General features: G+C 44.2%; 2 protein-coding genes across 2 annotated transcripts in view; one reads left to right on the forward strand and one right to left on the reverse strand.

The window, feature by feature from the left end:
- LRBA (LPS responsive beige-like anchor protein) overlaps positions 1 to 23,441 on the reverse strand; it is a 357,313-nt gene that overhangs the window by 138,639 nt on the left and 195,233 nt on the right. Inside the window, 2 exon segments of the mRNA XM_079990486.1 lie at positions 16,041 to 16,177; positions 18,674 to 18,820. Coding sequence (XP_079846612.1) covers positions 16,041 to 16,177; positions 18,674 to 18,820 — 284 coding nt within the window.
- MAB21L2 (mab-21 like 2) lies at positions 10,403 to 12,983 on the forward strand. The gene has a single exon (XM_079990369.1). It carries the CDS (start codon positions 11,275 to 11,277, stop codon positions 12,352 to 12,354), a length of 1,080 nt encoding a protein of 359 aa, XP_079846495.1. The 5' UTR covers positions 10,403 to 11,274; the 3' UTR covers positions 12,355 to 12,983.

Genomic DNA, 23,441 nt, shown 5'->3' on the forward strand with positions numbered 1-23,441 from the left:
TTTCCTCAGAAGCAAGTCTCACGATTGTATTCAAAATGGCTTATTCCCTAGGAAGTGTGTTTAGGATTGCATCCTCAGTTTATACCAGGAACCAAAGCACATTTATTTGGCAGGGATCTCATCTAACAGATTGGATTTAAAGAATGCAGTGACAGAAATTTTAAACACTGTACTATGTACAGTGTTCTGAAATCAGGTCCTAAGGACAATAATGCAAATAACTATTATTAGAGACTAGCCAAATAAATAATAGGACAGCATAACATTGATGCAATATATAGTTATTATATATATTTTTATTATATATATAACTACTCCACATATCGTATTTTTTATGTAAAAAACAACCTATTTAAATTATTGTTCTCCATTTAGTGTTTGATATTCTGGAAAGCACAAAATGACATGATAAATTAATGTCATCTGCAGAGAGATACTGGAATTCATTGCCAATGTTATTACATATGTTCCATAAAAGATTTAGGCTAATAAACTGCAAGTGCTGACTCTAAGATCCTCTCCCTCTCTTTCCCTCCTCCTAGGCTTCCACGTCAAGTTCAGGGGAAGAAGTTTAGCTCTTTGGTTCCCAACCCCCAGCCTGCCCAAGTCACTTGTCAGTAAAAGGTTGGGCAATTTATTGACCACTTCTGGATGCATACTGTCAGTGTTGAAGGAAATATGAGGGAAGGTTGTCACTACTGTTCTGGAGCTCATTGATAATGACATACCTGCCTCTGTCGCCCATTACCCATACTACAAACTACTTAGACCTAACTGAAAAATCAATAGCATACTTGCAGTGGTTCCTGTGGCTGCCTCCTTTGATTGTCAGCTCCTGTCTAGGGTCAGCACTTACATGAAAGGGGCTGTGACTGCCTGATGCTTTCAGGACAACCTAACGATATGAAACTAGCCAACAGAACAGTAAATTCTGTCTTCCTGCCCTCCTCATCAATTAAGCTCTGACTAGGCTTGCCTGTAGAAACCTGACCTTTTAAGTTTAGGTGAATATGGACTAGCTGAACACACCATTGCCCTCCGCACTGAGTCAGGAAATTCAGTGACAGGTTAAACAAAACAGAAGGTTGTAACTGTCATAATTTGCATTGCACTTTCACGCCAACAAGGGTGTTATCAGTGGGGGCAAGCCCTGGAACACACAACTTAAGCAACCCTTAGTTGCCCTCCTCATAAATTTTCAAGTGAAGCGAGATAAAACATAAATTTACAAAAGTATTAACTACTTCAAGTTCTTTCTTCCAAGTCTGCATTTTGGAAGTCAACAAACTACATAATAATCTTATCCCAAGATTGCACAACTATAATAAATGGTCATTAATGATGGGCTTCCAACTTTCATTGCTTAACTATTCTGTAAAGTTCAGAGTTCAAGAAGGGTTGGTTTCCTAAATTAACAGAGACAGGACACCAGAATAAGTCTGCACACATGCCTAATTCAACCAGAACTACAAATAATACAATTTTTTTTTTTTTAACCCTCTAGATGGTATATACTATATTTGTGCTTTTTAGAAAGGTGATTTCTAACTTTCTTAGCTCAGGATTAGTAACAAATTAGGAACACTTCATTCATTAAAAACAAAGCATATCATCTATGATCATATTAAAAACAGTATGATTTAGTAAAAGCAAAGCAAGAACCCAGCTCTGCCCTGCCCACTAATTGCATAGTCAGAATATAAACCCTGTAGGATGATACAAAACTCCCATCTAATCCAGAATTTTGTTTCCTGCAATGACCAAGAGGATTCTTGCAGGCTATAATATTCACCTGTTTGTGCCTAGGAACTGGTATTCAGAAGTATAATGCCTTAGAACATGAAGAGATGTTCTCCTAATTACCCATTTTTACTTGAAAGACTTGTATCAGTAGTGAATCTTGTAATCGAAGCTGTAGTTGTTCACGTAAATGTTTTGGCATGTTCAAAGATGCTGGCAGTAAATATATTTAAACTTTTCCATCTACAGTTTAATTATACTGAAAATTTAAATTAAAAAAATAGTAGCACTATTTCACATTGCAAACATTAGGGGAAGTTTTTTGGCAGTTCAGTTCTCAACCTTGCTCAATACCAATGGCCATGCACTTTAAGGAAATTATTTATGGAGCGCGTGAAATGTCTTTACCAAAAATCTTGCTTTTCTTTGCTGATCTAACCCAATAGCCACCATTATGAACTGGAATGTCAATAAACTTTGAAAGCCAAAGAAGCAGAAGTAAAAAAAAGGAGTATTACTGAATATGTAAATACTGTAATAATATAAACTAAGTTTGTAATCCGTACCCAAATAGTTAAACATACTAGTGGTTTCATGAAAAGACTGGGCATAGTCCAATCCCTCTCCTCATCCAAACTACATACAGAGGGCATATTGTGAAGGCAATCAGGTGCCTACGCACATTAGGAGTTGGGAGAAGCAGATAGATAGATAGATAGATAGATAGATAGATAGATAGATAGATGCAGTGCATGTGATTACTCCTTTTCATCTGCCATAATACTAGGGGCAGCTATTCAATGCCTCACCTCCTAAGTTAAGAAGCCTCCATGCTATCTAGCATATTGAACCTCTGTGCTCATGTATGTACAAAAATAAAAAATACAAAAGTGTAGACTGAACAAAGTCAAATCTAGGTGAGGAACTGCAGATTAAGGAGAGATCTTAGGACTGTGCTAGACCAAGGCAACTGAGTTGGAATATGAATTTCTAGGACCATGCCCTAGTGTTAGAAAAGAGCAAAACATGTGTAGCAATGCTGAGTTCATCAGTCTCCTTCCCACCCCACTGCAGCTTGATAGATCATGGCCCATGGTGAAACCTGCAGTACACTCCTTTGGTGATTTATGTTCCTCTCCTGTGAACTGCAACATGCTTGGAGGCAAGGATGATCTACTGTGTATTGCAGCTGTGGCTTTTCGGTCTGTATTGTGCCACTTGTTTGTTTGTTTGTTTGTTTTTAGACTGTTTCGCCATTTAGTAGGATATGAATTTAACAAACCAATAAACAAATTCTGATATAATTTCTGTAATATTACAGAATTTAATTGATTGCAGGCCCGCATTCATAAGCACAGAAGGCACGATTCCACCAAAGTTAAGTGCTTCTTAAGTTCTACTGATTTCAAAGGAGGAGAGAGTGAAGCATATGCTTGACTTTCACATTAAAATAAAAAAGTGCTTATCACAGTGATGTGTTGCAGTGCACAGTAAATACAAGAATAGTAGATTTAATTGAGCCTGGGCGCATCTTTCCTTCTTTCTCCCCCTTTTACAGGCCTAAAGTGATGATTAACTATGCATCTGGTAGCATGTCACATCCTTTGTTTGTGCCTATCAGATAGGGAAGAGAAAGGGCATGGACAGTGTCCAGTCCCAGCAAGCAAATCATTTGGAAACAGCCATAGTCATAGATCAAAAGGTTTTTTGCTCTATCCATGGCAGATTTAAACACACCAACCCAGCATTTTGCTGTAGACAAAGCCAGCTAGAAAACAAGACTCCATAGAATCCAAAGATAATAAAAGAAGATTTGGAGTGTGGGACAGGGGATGAGAGACACAGAGAAGAAACAGACAGGTATAACCAGTGCATACATAGCCTGAGACAGCTGTTTTACATCCTAGTTTCAGAATGTTGAGGGAGAAAAGTTACCACCAATCCTTTGTTCGCCAAATGTTATTTCAGCTATATTGGCACATACAGCTTCTGTATTTTATTCATGCGAACAGGTATTCTTCTTTCATCACTCAGTGGGCCTTCAACACCTAATCCGCCATTTTTTATTAAACTTTGTTTCTCACAATGGATAATTTTTGTATCACATTTTAGAGAAGATACTGTGTAGTTCCATTACCTTTAGGAAAGGTAACTTAGAAAATGATTTCCAATGTTTAGTGTTGGAAAAACATACTTGCAATCTACATTGACTGACTCAGTGTTTCCTTTGCAAATATTAATATTAAAGCTATAAGAGATTTTATGGAACAGCAACCAGAAACCTGAGGTTGACACACAGTGTATTTTTCAAAAGTGACATCACAGTTTTATATCACATCACAAACAAATGACATTGAACTTCAACCAGGGATATGAAGGTTTTAAAGTTAGGGTTTAAATAAGTGTCTTACTATAAATGCTACTTATTACAGCTGAGACTGTCTATGCCAAAACTCAAATCACAAGGATTACATATCCCTTCCTTCTTGTGGAAACAGGATTCTCATAAGAGTATGGTTGGAAAATGCCAAAATGAGGCCATGACAAATTTACTAAAAATATATTGAAATGGTTTTAAACTACAAACAGCATGTTCAACATATGTCACTGCAATTGCTTGTAAAATATCATCTACATTTTCTGCTGTCTAAAGTCACCAGAAAACCTCAGGAGATCCATAATCCACATATTCAATGCACACAATGAATTGACAGCAGGCAATGCTATAGAAAGGGGGCAACTGGAACCCAATTTGGTTCAAATAGATTAGGGAATTTGAAATTAGATTTTGCAGATTAGCTGAATTGCAGAGGGCCACCTTGAATGATTCAAGAAGCTATAAATATGAAACATATATATATATATATATATATATATATATATAACCTCACCATAATCAATAAAATCAACTTTGTTCTAGTACAACTGCAACATTCTAAAAGCAGCAGGGGGGGGAAATCATTTTTATTTGCCTTTGATACAACTAAAGTTCCACTACTGCTGTGCTGTTCGGTTCTAGTAGCTGCTTGTCTCAGCAATGGATCATTCCAGTTTCAAGATAAGTTTATTGTTCTCGCCAAAGGACATGACAAACCTTCAGCAACAGTACCAATAAAACAATACAGATCATACAACTAAAGTTAGTCTTCTCATATTGTGAACTACTTCAGTAACAGTGGGGGACTAGGACCTAGGAGACCAGCGTTCACATCCCCACTCAGCTATGAAGCTCTCGCTTCAGTGACCTTGGGCTAGTTACTGCCTCTCAGCAAAACCTACTTCACAGGGTTGTGGCAGGGAGGGGATTAAATGAGGAGAGGGAGAACCATGTACAGCACCTTAAGCTCCTTGGAGAAAAAGGTGGGATATAAATGCAACAATTAAATATAAATATATGCATCAATGCATCAATGCATTCATGAACAGATTCAAACCATGGTTCCATGCAAGTTCTGCTAATTTCAATAAAACTCTCTTCCAAGTAAAGTGGTTTAGATCGTAGAGTTGTTAAATGAACACACTGGGAACTATTACAGTGAATTATAAAAGTAATTGTGATACTGCCCAAAAAAATCAAAGAAGCTTTCCCTTTTCCGACATATACCTTTACATGCATCTAGAAAATAAGAAATAAGAGGAAAGGGCAGTCTTGGAGGGGCAGTGGCTGAAGTGGATGGAGAAAGGAGAAAAAACTTACACACCAAATACAGCCTTGTAAATCACTAGATAGCCATTTATGTGTTAGTTAACTCTTGTGCCTTTCAACCTTCTAAACAAAATTAAGATACAAGTATTGCTCTTTAAAAATGTATAAGCTCTGTAGTAATTAAGTAAAAGGAACCCTTTCTTCCGAAACATAAAGGAAGTACACACCACAGGACAATTTACAACACTAAGCTCTCAAACAGAAGAGAAAAAGGCAAAATAAAAATCCGCCCACAAATTTATAAAGAAAAGATCCTGGAAATGTAAACAGGATTATAGCTGTCATTCCTCCAGATGCATTTACTTTACCCATTGACTTATTTTTGCTGTTGAGGAACACAACATCCATTCCTGAATCATTTCTTTTCAAATTCAAACATTCCCTGCAGCAGTTCAAGCTTCATCAGCAGAGCAGGAATGTATGAAAATGACAGGCAAAGGGCATTAGTTCTTTTCCCAGACTGTTCTTCTATAAATGGAAGCACAGAATTCTGCCGCAAAGAATGTTTAGCTAACTTGGTTAAAATATCGCCTGAAAAATTTAAGATGAACTGAAAAATTAAGTTGACTGTAGGATACATTTCATGCCGTTGTCCTTAAACTGAATTTAAAGTAAACCAATGGTATTTATTAATTATGGGCTTCCAGAGATACATAATAACCATTCTATTTATTTATTTATTTATTTATTGCAGAGCCCAGTTACACACAAAAAGACATGTCTCATCGTCCAGGATTACAGAGGGTCTGAAACTCTTGAAAATTCAAAAGCAGACAAGAAAATGTGCCAAAGAGGTCCATGGTCTCAAGTCAATCCTCTTCCAGAAGTTCCTTAGAAATAGCCCACAGAAATGTTAGCTTGTCTAAGTAGAAGGACTCACAAAGCAATTGCATAAAAATAAAATTAAAAGCCAATAAAAAGTTGAGTGGCTGTCAAGCTCTGCATTTTTTTTTACTATTTCCAGTTTACTCTAGCTACAGAAAGACCACCCTAGTTCCCCAGCTCCCATTTTCTTTATTCCAGATGTGTAAAAACGACCCACTTTCAAACTAAGCTGTTTTCCTGTAAATGCACAAGCTCTCTCTCACACACACTCACTCCCTGAACAGAAAAAAGGAAGCTCTCCCTCGCAGTTCATTCATGCCAATTAAATGCCAGTGATTATACCTACCCATTCTTAACCTGTTTTAGCAGCAGCGCAAAAAAAAAAAAAAAGGAAAAGGATCCCTGGGAGAAGGCAAAGGGAGTCAGCGGGGCAAGCCAAGAAAAGAGCAAGACTCCCCATGCAAAGTCTCCTTTGGAGAAGCCCTCTGCTAACAACCTCGCTCTTCCTTGCTCCAGGCAGCCGCGTGCTGATGTTGGCACTGCCTAAACCAAACAAACACGATGTTTAACAGTCAAATAAAATGTCCCGCAGCCTCCCTAATGAATTTGTCAAGGCCCATCAGATCACCCCACCCCCCTCCCCTGCCTCATTAACTCAAGTATGATGAGACGGATTATAACGGGAGAATACAGATCAATCGGGCTGAAGCCTTCAAGTGGCTTTTAGCCTTGAGAGCTTCCCCTCCCAGACAGTCTCCCTCTCTCTCTCTGACTCTCTCTCTGGGTCCTTTTAATAGAATACAGTATCTCCTGCTCCTGGAGGGGCTGCCACTTCGCTTTAATACCCCATCAAGGAGCTGCTGATGGACTCCTTGACTCTCAGACAGCCAAGGTGAAGTGACAGGGGCTCTTCCATGGCAGGCTCGCCTCGGATCTTCCGCTTTTCCCACCCCCCAGCAGCAAAAAATAACAACAACATGCTTTCAATTATTCATCCTTCCCCTCGAAGAAGGGGAAAAAGCAAATTCCGCCACAGACGAGGACGCTGCTGCTGCTGCTGCTGCTCTCTCGCAAGCAGCCAAGGCAGCCGCAGAAGGCGAGGCGCAGGCTTTTTCGCCGGCGTTATTTGCTAGAAAGTGTTTAAGTTTATTGCTCAAATGATGTTTCTAATTAGCGCTCCGGGCCATAAATCCGAAGCGGCTTTTGTTTCAAACTGATTTATTATTTACTAGAGCGTCGACCTCAGTCTGGTGGGGTGGTGGTGGTGGAGGGGAATAGTGGAAAGAAAGAGAGAGAGAGAGAGAGAGAGAGAGAGAGAGAGAGAGAGAGAGAGAGAGATGGTAAACGAATTGTTTGGAAAATCAAAACGAGGAGGAGGAGGGAGGTGAGGAAGCTCGCAGCCTTCCCTCCGGGCCGCAAAGCTTCCCACGGAGAGAAAAGGCGCTTGGTGCCAGGCTGGAGCCCTCAGCTCACGGAGGGAATTGCCCAGACCGTGCAGGCAGCCTTTCTTTCCCTTTTTAGGGTCACCTGGACGGCAGCCCTGACCCAGGGGAGTCGCTTTGTAAGCTGACTCGCCGAAGTCGGGGTTCCGCGCGCCCTGGGCGATTCTCGGCAGCCAGTTGAGGGCGAAAAAGGATGGACGTGGGTTTCTCCGACGTCAAGATGAACGGACCCCAGAGGGGACACCGCCAAGAAAGGGGGCAGGGAAGTAGGTGGTTGCCAAGCAGGAGTCTGGCTGGCTAGCGACAAAGACCTAGAAATGGAGCGGGGTGTGCAGTTGTGCGATTGCTGCTCCTGGACAGCAGCTCCACCGCCACGTCCAGTTTTTTCAGTGAGCAATTTTGAGAATACTCTACTGGGCGCCACGGTGAGGACGAAACTGAGCAGCGACACCATCGCCTCGTCTGCCCTTGAAGTTGATTGTTTCTGGGCAACTGGGCTCTTTCTTGCGCTTGAGCCAGTTCCACGGAGAAGCAAACAGGCCACACACACACACACACGTGTCACGTCCTCCTCTATCCTCCCCAGGTGCTCCGACCTCGAACAATCTCCTAACATCTCTCAGAATCGAGCATCTAAGTAAGGACATTGTTTAGGATCGGAGCATACAAGTTGAAAGCAATCCTGGAGCTTGGAAGTAAGCCTTCCCCATCATGGTCAGTGCGGCAGCACTGCAGCCGGCCAAAGCAAGTTGAGTCAGGTCAGCCGCCCGGTAGTCGATGGGGCTTACTCCCTTGTAAGTGCCTTCAGAGTTGCAGCCGAAAACTGTTTTCTCCAAAGCAGCGCCAGCCTTCCTGGTTGCGACGGGAGGCATTGATAGGAGAGGGAATTCTTCTGCCTAGATTTGCTTCTCTCCCCGGTTGTCCCGCGACGGCTTGTTTCCACCGCCTCAGCGGCAGTGACATCTTCCCTCCAAGATATCTAGCTTCCTCTACTTGGGCCGGGTCTCTTTCCTCGCCCGAGGCAGGCATCTGGCAGGCAAGGTGGATGGAGCCTGTTTCGGAGAGGAGGAGGATCTGGCCGACGGGACAGGAGAAGGCAGGGACACACACCTGTTCCAAGCAACTGTTGAGCTTCTAAAGACCTTTCCAAGCCTACGGGGAACTTGACTATTCCCTGGCACGTGGAATATATCCACAGAAGCCCTGTGGGCAAATATCACGTTCAATTTAGAAAGGCTGGAAGTTGGCGGGGCGGGGAAACCGAGGAGAAGAGACAAGGCGAGGCTCGCCATAGTCTTCTTTCTGGCCATGAGAGCAAATATGCAGCGGAGTTCGTAGTTCGCTTCCCATAGGCTGGAATATACTGTAACTGCTGACTTGCGGCATTGCACGAGATGTATCATCATCATATCAACAACGGAATGACAGACACAATTAAAAAGGGAAAAGAAGCGCACTCGTCCATGTTAAAAAAACAACAACAAAAGCCCATCTCATCACACAATTAAAGCAAAGGGCTTCAAGAAATTAAAAATGTTAGCGAAGCGGATTATTTATTAAGATTCTGTAAGAGATCTATAAGAATATTTAAATTTGGGAGGGAAAGGGCCGCTGTCTCAGTTTTTACTGCTTTCCTCCCCAGCGCAAATACTGAGGATCGAGAAGATTTGACAGTTCAGCAATTATTACCAATTAAATGTAAACGATTAAGCTGCGGCTGGTGTCTATCTTAACACAGAGAAATACGCGATTGCGCGCACACAAAATCTCAACAGCCGAAATCCGCTGGGACTGAAGGGAAGATTCCTGTTACTTTCGTAAACACCGAACTGTGTATATGCCGAAACTCTCCAAAATGCACAGTTTCTTCCTGCCTCCCCGCGCAAGTAAATGGAATATTAAACCTTTTATATAACGGGTACATATGATCTCACAACAACAGGCCAGCTGCATGGCGCAGGATTTATAACTTTTAAGTAGAACCCTCATTTAGGGTTGTAAAACAAGGTGTACTATTCCGTTCCAATAACTGTCTCACTTTCACTAATGTTGGGTCTGCGGAGCAGCTACAGAAGATTTATGATTGCACAGAAGTACTGAACCTTTCCCCCTTTTTATTTTACTTCCCCCCCCTTGCCCTCCAATACTTCAACGTTACTAGAGCTAGTCAGTGCGGGGAAGCGAATTTTACACACCCGCACGCACCACCTTCCCGCTTCAGTTCGTGCAGGTACACCTTGATCTTGAACGTCACTACAAAACACGCAGAGATCTTGCCAGAGCGCCTGCCGTGGTGTGTTTCGTGGCAATATTTAATTCCCGCCAAATTGCTGCATGGAATCGTTCTTATAGGGGCTATGGCTCTTCCTCCCTGGCTTTCCCGGGAAAGGGAGCTTCATGTTTGTTTGCCACATATGTGTGTGCATATCTGTGCATGTGCCTCAAGCATCTCTCCAGCGTCTTCCCCTTCTCTCCCCCCCCCCCCGCCCCACTCCCAATACAATACGCAGTAGTGGCGGGCCCAGCACAGAACGTGCACACCGCCCGGCCCTGCGATTGGCTGGCCCTCTGACAGCTCGGCCCGCGATTGTAGGATTCCGGAGCTCCGCCTCCGTTCGGAAGGACCTTCGGACCATTCATAAACTAAACAACACTCTCCGCAAACCCAGAGACCTCCAGACGTCCAGGCCGGGAGAGGCGCAGGAAAGTAACCAGAGCGGCTGCATCCAATTCCAAAGGTGGGAGGGGGAAGGAAGCGGAAAACAGGAGGAGTGGGGGGGGCGAAATCCTGGAAAGCGGAAAACTACACACACACACACACATACACACACCAGCGCGCGCGCAAAGAAGCTCAACTCGCCAACCTTGCCTCTGCTCCAAGAGAAGATACGTTTCCAAAGAGAGATTCGCCTGTAAACAAAATTGAACCGAGGGAAGAAATGATCACAACGCGCTTTCGCTGGCTTGTGTTTAATAATAAAGAAATAAGAAGCAGGGGCGCGCGGCAGCAATAGGTTTCCACTCCGGTGGCTTCTTCGGACCAGGCCTCCAAGAAGCGATCGTCGCCGCCGCCTCCCTGTCAGAGGAAGGAGGCGGCCAGAAGCGCCGGTGCCAGAGAGAAAGAGAGGAGAAAGAGAGCGGGTTTCTGCTTCTGGGCACCGGGCGCAAGCTCTCCCTCATCGCCGCCGTTTTCTCATTGGCCGCCGATCGCTTCTTTCCCGCTGGAAGCCAAGTTGCACGAGTGCGAGAGAAGTTTCCCCATGAAGGACTGAAGCCCTCTCCGGCGGCTGCGCGCAGCTCCAATGTGAACAAGAAAGGGAGCCGGCCGCCAAACTTTGCCGTCCGAGGAAGCGGGCTGCTGCTGCTGCTGCTGCTGCTGCTGCTTTCCCCCACCCGCCTGCCTGCCCGCCCGGGGGGGTGGTGGTGCTGCCCGGTGCTGCCCACTGGCGCTGCGGTGCTCGTCTGGAGCAGGCTTGGCGTGCGCGGGCGCGCGCGGCGGCGGCGTTGGATCCGTCCACGTACTGCGAGAGCCCGGTGTACAGCCCGGACGTGTGCCCCAACATGATCGCGGCGCAGGCCAAGCTGGTGTACCAGCTGAACAAGTACTACACGGAGCGCTGCCAGGCGCGTAAGGCGGCCATCGCCAAGACCATCCGCGAGGTGTGCAAGGTGGTGTCCGACGTGCTCAAGGAGGTGGAGGTGCAGGAGCCGCGCTTCATCAGCTCGCTGAGCGAGATCGACGCGCGCTACGAGGGCCTGGAGGTCATCTCGCCCACCGAGTTCGAGGTGGTGCTCTACCTCAACCAGATGGGCGTCTTCAACTTCGTCGACGACGGCTCGCTGCCCGGCTGCGCCGTGCTCAAGCTGAGCGACGGCCGCAAGCGCAGCATGTCGCTCTGGGTGGAGTTCATCACGGCCTCGGGCTACCTGTCGGCGCGCAAGATCCGCTCGCGCTTCCAGACGCTGGTGGCGCAGGCGGTGGACAAGTGCAGCTACCGCGACGTGGTCAAGATGATCGCCGACACCAGCGAGGTGAAGCTGCGCATCCGAGAGCGCTACGTGGTGCAGATCACGCCCGCCTTCAAGTGCACGGGCATCTGGCCGCGCAGCGCGGCGCAGTGGCCGCTGCCGCACATCCCCTGGCCGGGGCCCAACCGCGTGGCCGAGGTGAAGGCAGAGGGCTTCAACCTGCTCTCCAAGGAGTGCTACTCGCTGACGGGCAAGCAGAGCTCGGCCGAGAGCGACGCCTGGGTGCTGCAGTTCGGCGAGGCCGAGAACCGCCTGCTGCTGGGCGGCTGCCGCAACAAGTGCCTGTCGGTGCTCAAGACGCTGCGCGACCGCCACCTCGAGCTGCCCGGCCAGCCGCTCAACAACTACCACATGAAGACGCTGCTGCTCTACGAGTGCGAGAAGCACCCGCGGGAGACCGACTGGGACGAGGCGTGCCTGGGCGACCGGCTCAACGGCATCCTGCTGCAGCTCATCTCGTGCCTGCAGTGCCGGCGCTGCCCGCACTACTTCCTGCCCAACCTCGACCTCTTCCAAGGCAAGCCGCACTCGGCCCTCGAGAGCGCCGCCAAGCAGACCTGGCGCCTGGCCAGGGAGATCCTCACCAACCCCAAGAGCCTCGACAAGCTATAGAGGAAAGGGGGGGGGGAGGGGGTTGGAAAAGGCCGGGAGAAAGAGGGGCAGAAATAAAAGACTGCGCGGAACCCGAATTAAAGACAAAACTCTTATTTAAAAACAAGAGGAGGAACGGGGAGCAGCGGGCATCCACTCCCCACCAAAGCGCAAAAAGGACTCCAAGCCGAGCAGCGGGCACCGGCGCTCTCCCTCTCTCCTTTTTAAAAAAAATATAAATAAATTAAAAAGACACTTAAAAAACAGCGGCGGAACTTTACGGCAGCCAAACGAAACCCGAGGTACATTTCATTTTTCTCTTCCCCCTCCACCCCCCATATTAAGTGTATGTCATTCGTTCCTCCCCGCTTTTCTCGTTCTCTCGTTCGTCTGCCTGAATGTTGTCACGAAGTGGGGGAGGGGGAGAAACCAGAATTATTTAACTATATGTACTTTTTTTTTTTTCTTTTGAAAGAAAGGGATGGGGGAAGAGAACCGAACAGAAAGCCCCAGACACACACGAAAAGTTTACTGATGCTAAATGTATTTCAGTGCCAAGTCAGATCATGCGTCCTCCCCCTTTCCCTAAGCTGACTTGTTCAAAACAGTAATAATAATAATAAATAATAAACAAAATGGTTTTAACTTTACATTGCCTTCGTGTGGGTTTATTCTAAAATTCAGGCAACGGATAGGCTGTTATTTCCACTTCTCAGTAAATAAGGGATCTCTCTCACACACAAATATCTATGGATGGAAGCGAACAAAATAACACAATGTTAAGGGAGATCTCGGGGGAAGCCCCCCCAGTAAATATCTTTTTAACATCTCTGTTTTCTCTTACAGAAGATATGTAAATATTCAGGTGGGGAAAGAAGCATTTATGTTGTTTATACAACAACAGCTTATGTGTTTGGTAATATTTGGGGCTTCATTAACAGTGGCTATGAGATTGAGTATACATTCATTATGTGAAGGAGAGAATAATTTCTCTCTGCACGTGGGCTTCTCATTTATTAAAGCTGAGTAAGTACCCAAGTCCAATTTGACTTTGAATTTCAAGGCCATATAGATTTACTCTGAATTATTAATAACCTACAACTATTCAATTTATTTGCTGCAAACATTTGGTTTCCTCTGGCTTTTATGTGGACCCTGCTTCAGGAAGAAAGGACATAGAACAAAATACAAAAGGGAACTAGACCTTTAACAGGGGTTTTTTATGTTATGCTAGCTTCCCCAGGACCATGCGTTTCCATATTAAAATAATTTGCATTTGAGAAAAGGATTTTCAAAATGTTTTAGTGAATTGGTTCCCCTTTTTATTTATTTAAATAGTTCCACATTGTGGCTTCATGCTTTATACAAACAAAGTTTAGATTTTCACAAACACACACACACACACAAAACTATTTAGTCTGCTAGGATATTTTCCAACATGTTTTCTCTAAATGTGAAGCTCTATTCTAAAATATGTTTACTTGGCAGTAAGCAGCATTTCCTTCAGTGGGGCTGTGTGCAGTGGACAGGAGCCCCAGCATGATGGGTATTTTATTATTCAAAAAACCCTTTTTTATTATTTTAATGAATTCCCCGTCCCCCCGAAAAAGTGTGTTTTTAAATTTACTGAGAACTTATTTGAAGTAGGTCCCCACACACAGACAAACCTATAATTGAAGAGGTAGGGTCCTACCATATTTCACAAATCATCTCATACCATTAGGAAACTAAACATATTTTCTACCTTTATATAAATACATCTACTTGCACAACAGCTCTGTTTTGTTTTGTTTTTTCCTAGAGCAATGTGGCTTCATATTCAAAATCTTTTTTTCTGTGACAAATTATTTAAGTATGGCTCAAAATAAATTGAGGATCTCCCCTGCCTCACTCCACGAGCAAGTCTGAGCTCATAGTACTACAACTTGCTTGTTAAAAACAGCCTTGTAGTAGGAATATAAACTTTGATGTTATCAGCATCAATGCTGCATCCAGTTCAGGTTTTATTTCAAAACTCCTGTCATAATGTTTTCTTTCCCAGGAGTTTAGAAAAACACACAGAGAAGCCAAATTTATCAAACTGAGGAAGGCCCATTAAACAGGCATCTGAGCAAACGCAGGATTGGTATTCAAAGGGGAGATGTTGTTACTCAAGCTCTAGTTACCCATATCTTCTGGGAAAGGGGTGGGGGGGAAGAGAAAGGGAAACATGGGGAAACGCCAGTGCTTGTAAGAGAATGATGTTGCATTGTTGCATGACTTCATAACCAAAACACCAGTAAGCTTTGAGAGTTTTCACCAAAGGAAATAAATAGTTTGGAGTCTCTCTCTCTCTAACATTTCCTGTCTTCAAGATTAAATTAATAAACCTGGCTACTTTTAGATGATCCCTATCTCTACCGCAAAGTTAAAAAGTACAGTCAGTTTAAGCTGCCTGTTCATTTTAGTTTTTAAGATGTTAGTTGTATCCTTCAAAGTTTTTAAGATGTTAGTTGTATCCTTCAAAGGATAGTTGTATCCTTCAAAGGGGAGGGGGAAGATAGCAGAGGGATCTCACCCTACATTACTCCTTGAATGATGCACAAGGGCTGAACAGCCACATTTGATTAATATATTCTGTAGCTTCCTGTATTGTAATGAGTTATAAGAAAAAGGCTGCGTTAGTATATTACAGTATGTCTTCATTGATGACTGCTTTTTCAATTTTAATATCAAACAGCACCAAAATAACATGCAAACAAATTGCAGCTACTTCTCAATTTTAAACCTTTTACTTTCACCCTAATACTTGAAAGTTTATGTACTTCAAAGAAAACTTCATAGTTTTAATTTGCTACTCTTATAGTAAAATAAAAGCTTTAAAAATCAACTGCAACATTAAGAAAGGTCTAGTTCAAGTCCCCACTATCCAATAACCTTTTCAGAAAGATGTATTCAAAAAAATAAAATTGAACAGAGGTACAACAAATAAGTACCCAGTAATAGAAATACAGTATACAATATTGTCTTTTTTCTCCCTGAAGAAAGCACTGCATTTTAGCAATTGCTTTAGTGAAATTTGGGAGACATTTATCTACCATAACACATTTTAGGTGGAAAAGGCACACTCAGTAATCACATTTTAGTATTATGGAAGCTTCCTAAGTGCAATTCTTATAGAAGTCATTAACACTGTGAGCAAAAATGGTTTTCTGGGGATGGGAGGAATGACTTTTATTACCCTTGCATTTAAAGATCATTATAATCTGAACAAAGCATTGAGTTGGGAAACTGAAGCACAACACAAAATATATTATTAAAATATATAGTATCAAGTGCCAATTATGTTCTCTAAATAAGCATGTGCAAACTCTTCAGCCTGCTACAAAGTAATATAAAGCAAATGCAAGAAATCAGTGAGCACCATAAAAAAGTTGAGGTCAGTAGACAACACCACTAAACTTTCACACATCCTCTTGCTCTAATGCAGTTTTATTCAAAGCCTTTCCCAGGAGGCTTCTGCCCTATGAAGTAATTACCACTGGAACTGGGGTGAATTGTTTTTCATACTTACATGAGTGCCACTAGCACGAAAACTCTGCAAATGACAAACTCACAAATATGAGAAAACTTGTGTCCAATGGATTTAGAAAGTACTGGGTGAAAAATTAAAGGCTTCTTGTAATTTGTCACAAGGGTTAGTACAAGAAGGGTCAATGATCTCTTACCTTGGGGTCAATTTTCTTAAAACTCGGCTCTTCTTCATCTACCTCAAAATACAGTTCAGAGGCGGTGATGGAAAGTGTGCCCTTCACTACTGCACAAGGGGCCACAAGCTGAGCTGGTGTAGACAGACTAACAGGACCTACCAAAGGGAAAGAAACAAAAGCCACAGTCCAACACCTTGTTAACAGTGGTCTCCGCAACAAGCACAAAATTTTGCACAGATATAAGTGTATGTTCTTCTTTTTATTAGCTCGCTTTAATCCAATGCCACCCTCCACAAAAAGGACTGGATTTATAAATTAAATTCTTATAAGTCCCCAGTCCCCCACAAGTACACATGCAATGCATTTGCTGCACTTGGGACTGCCAGACATTTGAACAACTACAGCTGCAAACAATGCAAACAATTATGTATGCCATCTAGGTGGCTATTAGATCATCGGGCTTTCTTCTTCCAGAAATTTAGAAATATTTCAGAACCGAATACCTCATGTTCTAAACAATAATGCAAATGCATAAAAAGGAAGGTTGGATGGGAAATATTAGTTTCACATATGTGCGTGTAGGTTTGGGGGGAGTGGCAAACCAATTTGACCCAGATTTCCTGATGATTAGCTTATTTAAAAAGTTGCTTATGAGTTCTGTACATGGGTTTTCATTTTCATGCATGTCAGGGATCTATTGTTCAGAAGTTAAATGCTACCCATTGCTAGAGACTGAGACATAGAGCATTTGAGAAGTGGGTTCAGCCTGCCTTTTAAATATTTTTCAAGGAATCCACACACAGTGTTAGTGCAGCTTAGGGACTGTGGGAATAAACAGCTGGAGCGTTGGTTTCCAACTGAATGAATTTTTATTGGAATAATCACATCTCCACAGGGTTTATCACAGAGACAGATCAGTGTAGTACTCAAAACAATAGGCTGGGTACAGATCTAACAATATGCAGGCCATTATATAAAGCAGAAAAGTGGGTTATATTTGTCATCCAACTCATTAAAAAGCAGGGAACACAGAGACCACGGAAGGGCATATTTGTCAGCTGTAGGCCTTTGTTTAAAAATACTGTAAACTGCATGTGTGACACATTCCCTTTTGCATTAATAAAGTGTGTATAAATGAGGTGCACACACTTAGGTAATCAATGGGTGAATAACTGCCAAAAAAATTCAGATGAATTGTCATTTCTGTCAATTGTTAGGAGGTGTGATGGTCTTTAATCTTGCATCAATCTCAATGTGTGCCAGTAGCACAATAGAGGAGATGCTCTGCTGAGATCAGAGCAGCTTTGCCCTCTATTCCCAGCGTACAAATACATTGTGTTTGCAGATGGGCATCCGATTGCTGCACTACCTCCATGATTTCCCAAAGCTCATTCCCACAAATGGATGAAATAAGCAGCTATGTGTTCTTTTGCTGTCTCCCTTTGCCCTCTGTACATTAGCATGTAATCCAGGGAAGAAATAACATTTTTTCAATCACTTTCAGACATTCAATTACAGGGCAAGCAGACAGCTGCAGAAGCCAGGGCAGCTTAGGTCCCGCTGAAAACCCCTGACAATTTCAACTTCATTCGTAACCCACACTACTTTATTAGCAAGGATTACTTCTTAATCCTATTGCCATTGTCAAGATTATATAATTAAACTCCCCTTTCACCTCTATTACAGTATGAATGTATTAGCAGAAGCAACAAATGTAGAAGGGGGTGGAGAAGAGGAGGACATGGATTGGATGCTCTTGCAGGGGTGTTGAAGAACAGGTTCATTGAGAGCCTCTCTATTAAATTATGTTGCTGTTTTACTGATTGGTGCAGTGCTTTGACAGTAGACTATATTTCCATGCTTAGTTTTTATTATAAGGCACCAAACAGATGATGCAATAGGTAATGAACTGAAATAGAGATTTTTAGATTTTTGCGCATAAATAAAAATGAATAAGCCCCCATTTCCACTTCTTCCAGCAAAACAGAATTTAAACACAAGGGAGATTCTTGTTTTGGGAGCGGACCAAGTGATATATACCTAGACCCAAAATTCTACACTATTCATTCCCAGATTGCAATTCCAGTCCAGTGAATAGGGGGCTTGGCTATAAAACTCTAAAGCAGAAAAACATTGTTTTGTTCAGTTTGCAACTAAGCCAATCTATTATGGTAAGAATAACCTGTTTCTCAGTTTTAAAAAAAAGTAGTAAGGAGGCTGGCAGAACAATTAGCTAAAAAGAATTACGGAATGATTGCCTTTGATACAGAGAGGTATTTTGCTTTTGAACAAATACTTGTTCAGATTGCCTTCTTGTTCCAATGTGCCGTAACACTAGTGTCAATGAGGTGGGAGGGGGGAAGCTAGCATAATCTACTTTTGTACAGGATCTGGCCTGACCTTTCATATATATATATATATATATATATATATATATATATATCCAGCTAAAATTAATAATTTGTGGCAATATAAAGGTCATTTCCCCTATTCAGAAATTTATCTTCATTAATACAGTTATGGGAAAGAGCCATCCGCCCCATGTCTCTCCCCCCCCCCCTTGCAGAGAAGATGTTGCCAAGGAGGAGGTAAAGGAGTAAGGGGAGGGGGAACCAAGTCGGAAGGAGCAGGTAATAGACAGCTGAAGTTACCAGTTAAGTTCTCCAGTTCCTTCTCTTCGATGGATGACAAGGTATCATCGTCGCCTTCCAGGAGAATTTCGCTCTCAGAGTTCTGATTTCCTAAAGCCTGACTCTTGATGGACTGCTTTCCTTTAACAAGTACATCTTCATCTGGAGCTGAAATGAAAGAGAAACGCGGCTGTCCATCAACTCGGAGAGGCAACAGTTACGGGAAAGGAAGGTCGGGGAGGGGGGCGAGGAATAACCTTGCTTATTGCACACATGCCGGAGACTCAAGCAAAGAGGGGCTCAGCTGGGAATAAATCCGCCAGCCAGCCGCTTCTAACCCACGCTGGTTGGGAAGCGAGTGAGCCGGCAGAGCTACTTGTAAACCGATTAACACAGCCAGGACTGAGAGCTTTTAGACCTACTTACGTGATATTTGAAACAAGCACCCCCCTTCCAGTATTTTTAATTTTTTTACTACAACAACAACAAATATCCCCACCCAGAACAATACAGTAATAATAATAAACCACAACTCACCCTGATAGCAAATTTATACCTCTATAAATTAAATCAAAATGGGGGATTTTAGGAAAAGGGAACGAACTAGTTGGGTGCGTCTCAAGAAACCAAGACTGCAAGTCTATACTAGGCAGCAAGCCCCGTCGGAGTCAGTGGACCTGCTTCCGGGGGGGGGCATGAATGACCCCCAGCTGTAAAATGTGATCGAGCATCCTTATGTGGGGAGGGGATGCGATCCATAAACCAGCAAAGCAAGACTTTTGGCGTAAATTCAGCACCTCTGATTAACTCAGGAAGGAAGGAAGCACTTGGTGGGGTTGTCGATTTTTATTTTATTTTATTTTTGCCCCAACCACTTTGGTTTAACTGCTCTATGGCTAGGACTATTCTTTATTCAGGGGGAGCCAATTCAGACCTCGGTGGAGCCGAGACACAGCAACGCCTTCCACATCACTCCAAACTCACACCGATTCTTCCGTCTGAGGACTTAATACAGATTCCCACAGCTGCCTCGGGCGCTTCTCGGGTCGGCCAAGGAGCTGTGGACTCCGCCGGCTGCCAGCTCCTGGAACGGGCTCCTTCGCCTTGCTGCCCTCGAAGCCCGAGAACGTGATGGCTTTGCCCGACGGGGGCTCCGGCCGCACTGCTGCCCCCGCCGCGCCCTCTAGGCTAGCCCGCCGCTCACGTCCTCAAGGGACGTCCCTCGCTGCTCTCTGGCTGGGAAGCCCCGGGCAAAATGCAGCCGGACTCCCAAGGCGGCCCCGAGCCACAAACAACCCGCTGCCACCAGCCGTGGAGGGACTGCTCCAAAGGGAAAGCGAGTAGCGTCCTTCACGCACTGGCCCGAGGGAAGCCCCTTCGGACGCGCGGGGCTACAGCATACCTGCGACACAGGGGCGATCCTGTGCCTTATTTACCCGTGAGTAACCCCCACTGCACACAGGTCTGCCTTCGAAGTCAGTACGAGAGGACGGCGCCGTTAAGGGGAAATCGCATAGGGCAGCATTTTTTTTTTGGGGGGGGGGGACGTGCACGGTTGGCGAAGCTTCCTTTAAGGAATCTTGGAAAGTTCTTTTCTGCGCAATAAAACTTGGAAACAGGGGTGCCAACTTGTATGAAAAATGGGGAAGGAGTAGCCCTTACACAAGACGCAGCGCATGCACAACATTTGAAGAAAAATGGGGAAGGAGTAGCCCTTACAAGACGCGGCGCATGCACAACATTTGAACAGACCATAAACCTTTTTTTGAGGGGAGGCCCCCTCAAATGTTTTATTGGGGGGCGCGCGAATGGACCTCGGCCCCTGGGCATTTGCTCCTACGCTTGGAAAGGTAGGAGAGCTACGTGGCTCAAGGCTGGGGAACCAGATTACGTCTCCCAGCTCTACTCCGAGGGAAGCTGATCGTGTTAGGACGTCGTCCTAGGACCTTCACTCGCTCGCTTTGCGCTTAGACAGCGAGCAGGATCCAGCAAATCCACACTAAGACCCCTTTTTTTTAGCCTCTCCTCTTTGAAGCTTCGAAAAGGTGCACCTGCATCACGGCGAGAGGCAGCAAGGCAATCTCTCAGCTTTGCCCTGAATGTTTCTCTTTTTTTGGGGGGGGGGAGGGAGTGAAGGGCAAGCGGGAGAAAAGACCCACACCATGGTAGAACTGAGCCAGCCTTTCCAAATTCCAAATAACTCTACGCCAAAGCTGAACAGACTTTTTTATTCTTTTGTCTAGCGCGCATTTTCTACGGAAACTTCGTCGGATAAAAGCTACTTCGAGCAACAACCTCGGCCGTACCTTTTGTGTCTCTGTGTTACACAGAGTCAGGCCAACTTTTTCAAACAAGGAAGGGGGATTTATAGTTCTTCCCCTCCCCCTTTTTTAACCAGAACTTGTCTGCACAATAACAACAAAAATCAGAGCAGCTGTTTTTATTTCACTTTTTATATATAATATAAAGGGCTCAAAGTCTTAAGGCAGAAGGAACCGTCGATAATTTTACGAAATCAGCTCCAGGCTGCAAAAGCTGAGCTCTTTTATTTATTTTATTTTTAACAGGCGCCGGGGGGGGGGTGCTCCAGTGGTCCCTCTCCAATATGCGCTACCGGTTTGTATTTTTTCCAAAAAGAAAAAAAAGATCGTCAACAATCCTGTGCAGAACGATAAATGCCAGACTGCCACATGATTTGAAATGCTCAGACGGCGACATGGAGAGAGCCAGAGCCCCTCTGCCTGTTTACTCAGCACCGCTGAATTCATTGACACTTTCGGGCGAGGCAGCGCGCGCAGGAGGACTCCAGCCTTTTAAAGAGCGCAAGTGAATGATATGTCCAGAGAGGCTACCAGGCGCTTCAGCATCGACGGGGACTTTCCCTCGCACCAATAAAGGGACGAGTCCTCTAGACGCACACGCACTCCCTGGAGTACAGACAAATAGATTTGGCTATGCGCGCTCTGGCAGGAGGGGAGGAGGAGGGTAGCTTTTCAACACACACACACACACACACACACACACACACACACACACAGCATCCCCTTCTCTATAGCGGGAGCGCCAACGCCAGCCCTCCAGCACAGGAAGTCACTCTAGACTTACACAGAAGCTTGCACCTTCAAAGGATGCGGGAGGTGAACGGAAAGGTTATCAGCGTTAAGAGATCTGTGAATTTTTAAACACTACAGGGGTTCAAGCTAGTGGAGAGTGCTTGGGTTACCAAGGCTGCAATCCTATGGACGCTTAATTAATTGGAAGTCAACCATCTTCAATCCAGTGCCATTTACGTCGGACTAAGCGTACAAGAGGGACGCAGGTGGCGCTGTGGGTTAAAGCCTCAGCGCCTAGGGCTTGCCGATCGAAAGGTCGGCGGTTCGAATCCCTGCGGCGGGGTTCGCTCCCGCTGCTCGGTCCCAGCGCCTGCCAACCTAGCAGTTCGAAAGCACCTCCGGGTGCAAGTAGATAAATAGGGACCGCTTACCAGCGGGAAGGTAAACGGCGTTTCCGTGTGCGGCTCTGGCTCGCCAGAGCAGCGATGTCACGCTGGCCACGTGACCCGGAAGTGTCTCCGGACAGCGCTGGCCCCTGGCCTCTTAAGTGAGATGGGCGCACAACCCCAGAGTCTGTCAAGACTGGCCCGTACGGGCAGGGGTACCTTTACCTTTACCTTTTAAGCGTACAAGGCTGCAATCTGATTGCATTTACCAGGAAAGAAAGCCCAACTGAACCAGGGTCTTACTTCTGTGCAAACGCTTGACAGACTGGGCTGAATTTACAGCAAGCTTGTACTCTCTCATCCCAATAACACCGAATCCAGCATAATCTCAGACTCTCCAACCAAAACCAGAATATTTTTAATGTAACATATTCCAATCAAAGGTACATGGCAGGAATGCAACGATGACTATCAATACCAACTCTTTTAAAATGCATAAACCCACTGTGTGTTTATTTATTTGGGCTAAATGCATCTTGAGTTTCAGGAGAACGCCACACACACTCCTATTCTGTTCCAAACTATGCTGTCTTTCTATGTTTAAATGCATTTTCTTCTTATTTTAAACTGACAAGAAGAAACAGATAGGAGGCAGCAATTCACTACTTATCTCACTATTACTCTCCATGTTGCAGCTGGAGAACATAGGAAATGTATTCAGATTTCTATTACTCAAAAGAGCTGCAAACTTGTGCATAATTTTGGGTAGCCTTAAAAGCAACATATTGGACTATGTCTCCTTTTGGAATCATGCCAAACACATCCCGGCTAGCCAGTTTCAACACGTTGCTCATTACTTTTTGATTATTGCCATACATGGCTTGAGGTTCCAGGGGCTTATTTTTAAAAAACCTTTAATCTGCAAACATTTACAGAGGAAAGCAATCCCTAGTGGCCATACATAAAGCTTAATTGTCTCTGTAAACATGTGAACATAAATTTCAAGTAAAACTTTACATTAGCACAATAGGAAAACCAACCATTTGGGTACCTAAGAATTCAGTTTTTAAAAGACAGAAGTTTAATCTGCAATAAAAGGCCATTTTTCATCTCACACATTTTCCTACAAACAGCTTTTAAAATTTATTCGTAAATGTTTGTTTACAGTACTGGTCAAAGGGGAAGAGAATTTTACACACACACACTTTCTTTTTCTTCGTTCAAATGTACCAGTAGATATAACTAAACAAAACTCTGGTTCTGGAATTATTCAATGAGAGTTGAAAAACCTCTTGTCATGGAAAATATGCAGCTGATATTTAGAAAGGTTTTCCTGTAATTAACTCCCCC

The sequence above is a fragment of the Podarcis cretensis genome (genome assembly GCF_951804945.1).
Source record: "Podarcis cretensis genome assembly, chromosome: 9".
NCBI classification, from domain to species: domain Eukaryota; kingdom Metazoa; phylum Chordata; class Lepidosauria; order Squamata; family Lacertidae; genus Podarcis; species Podarcis cretensis.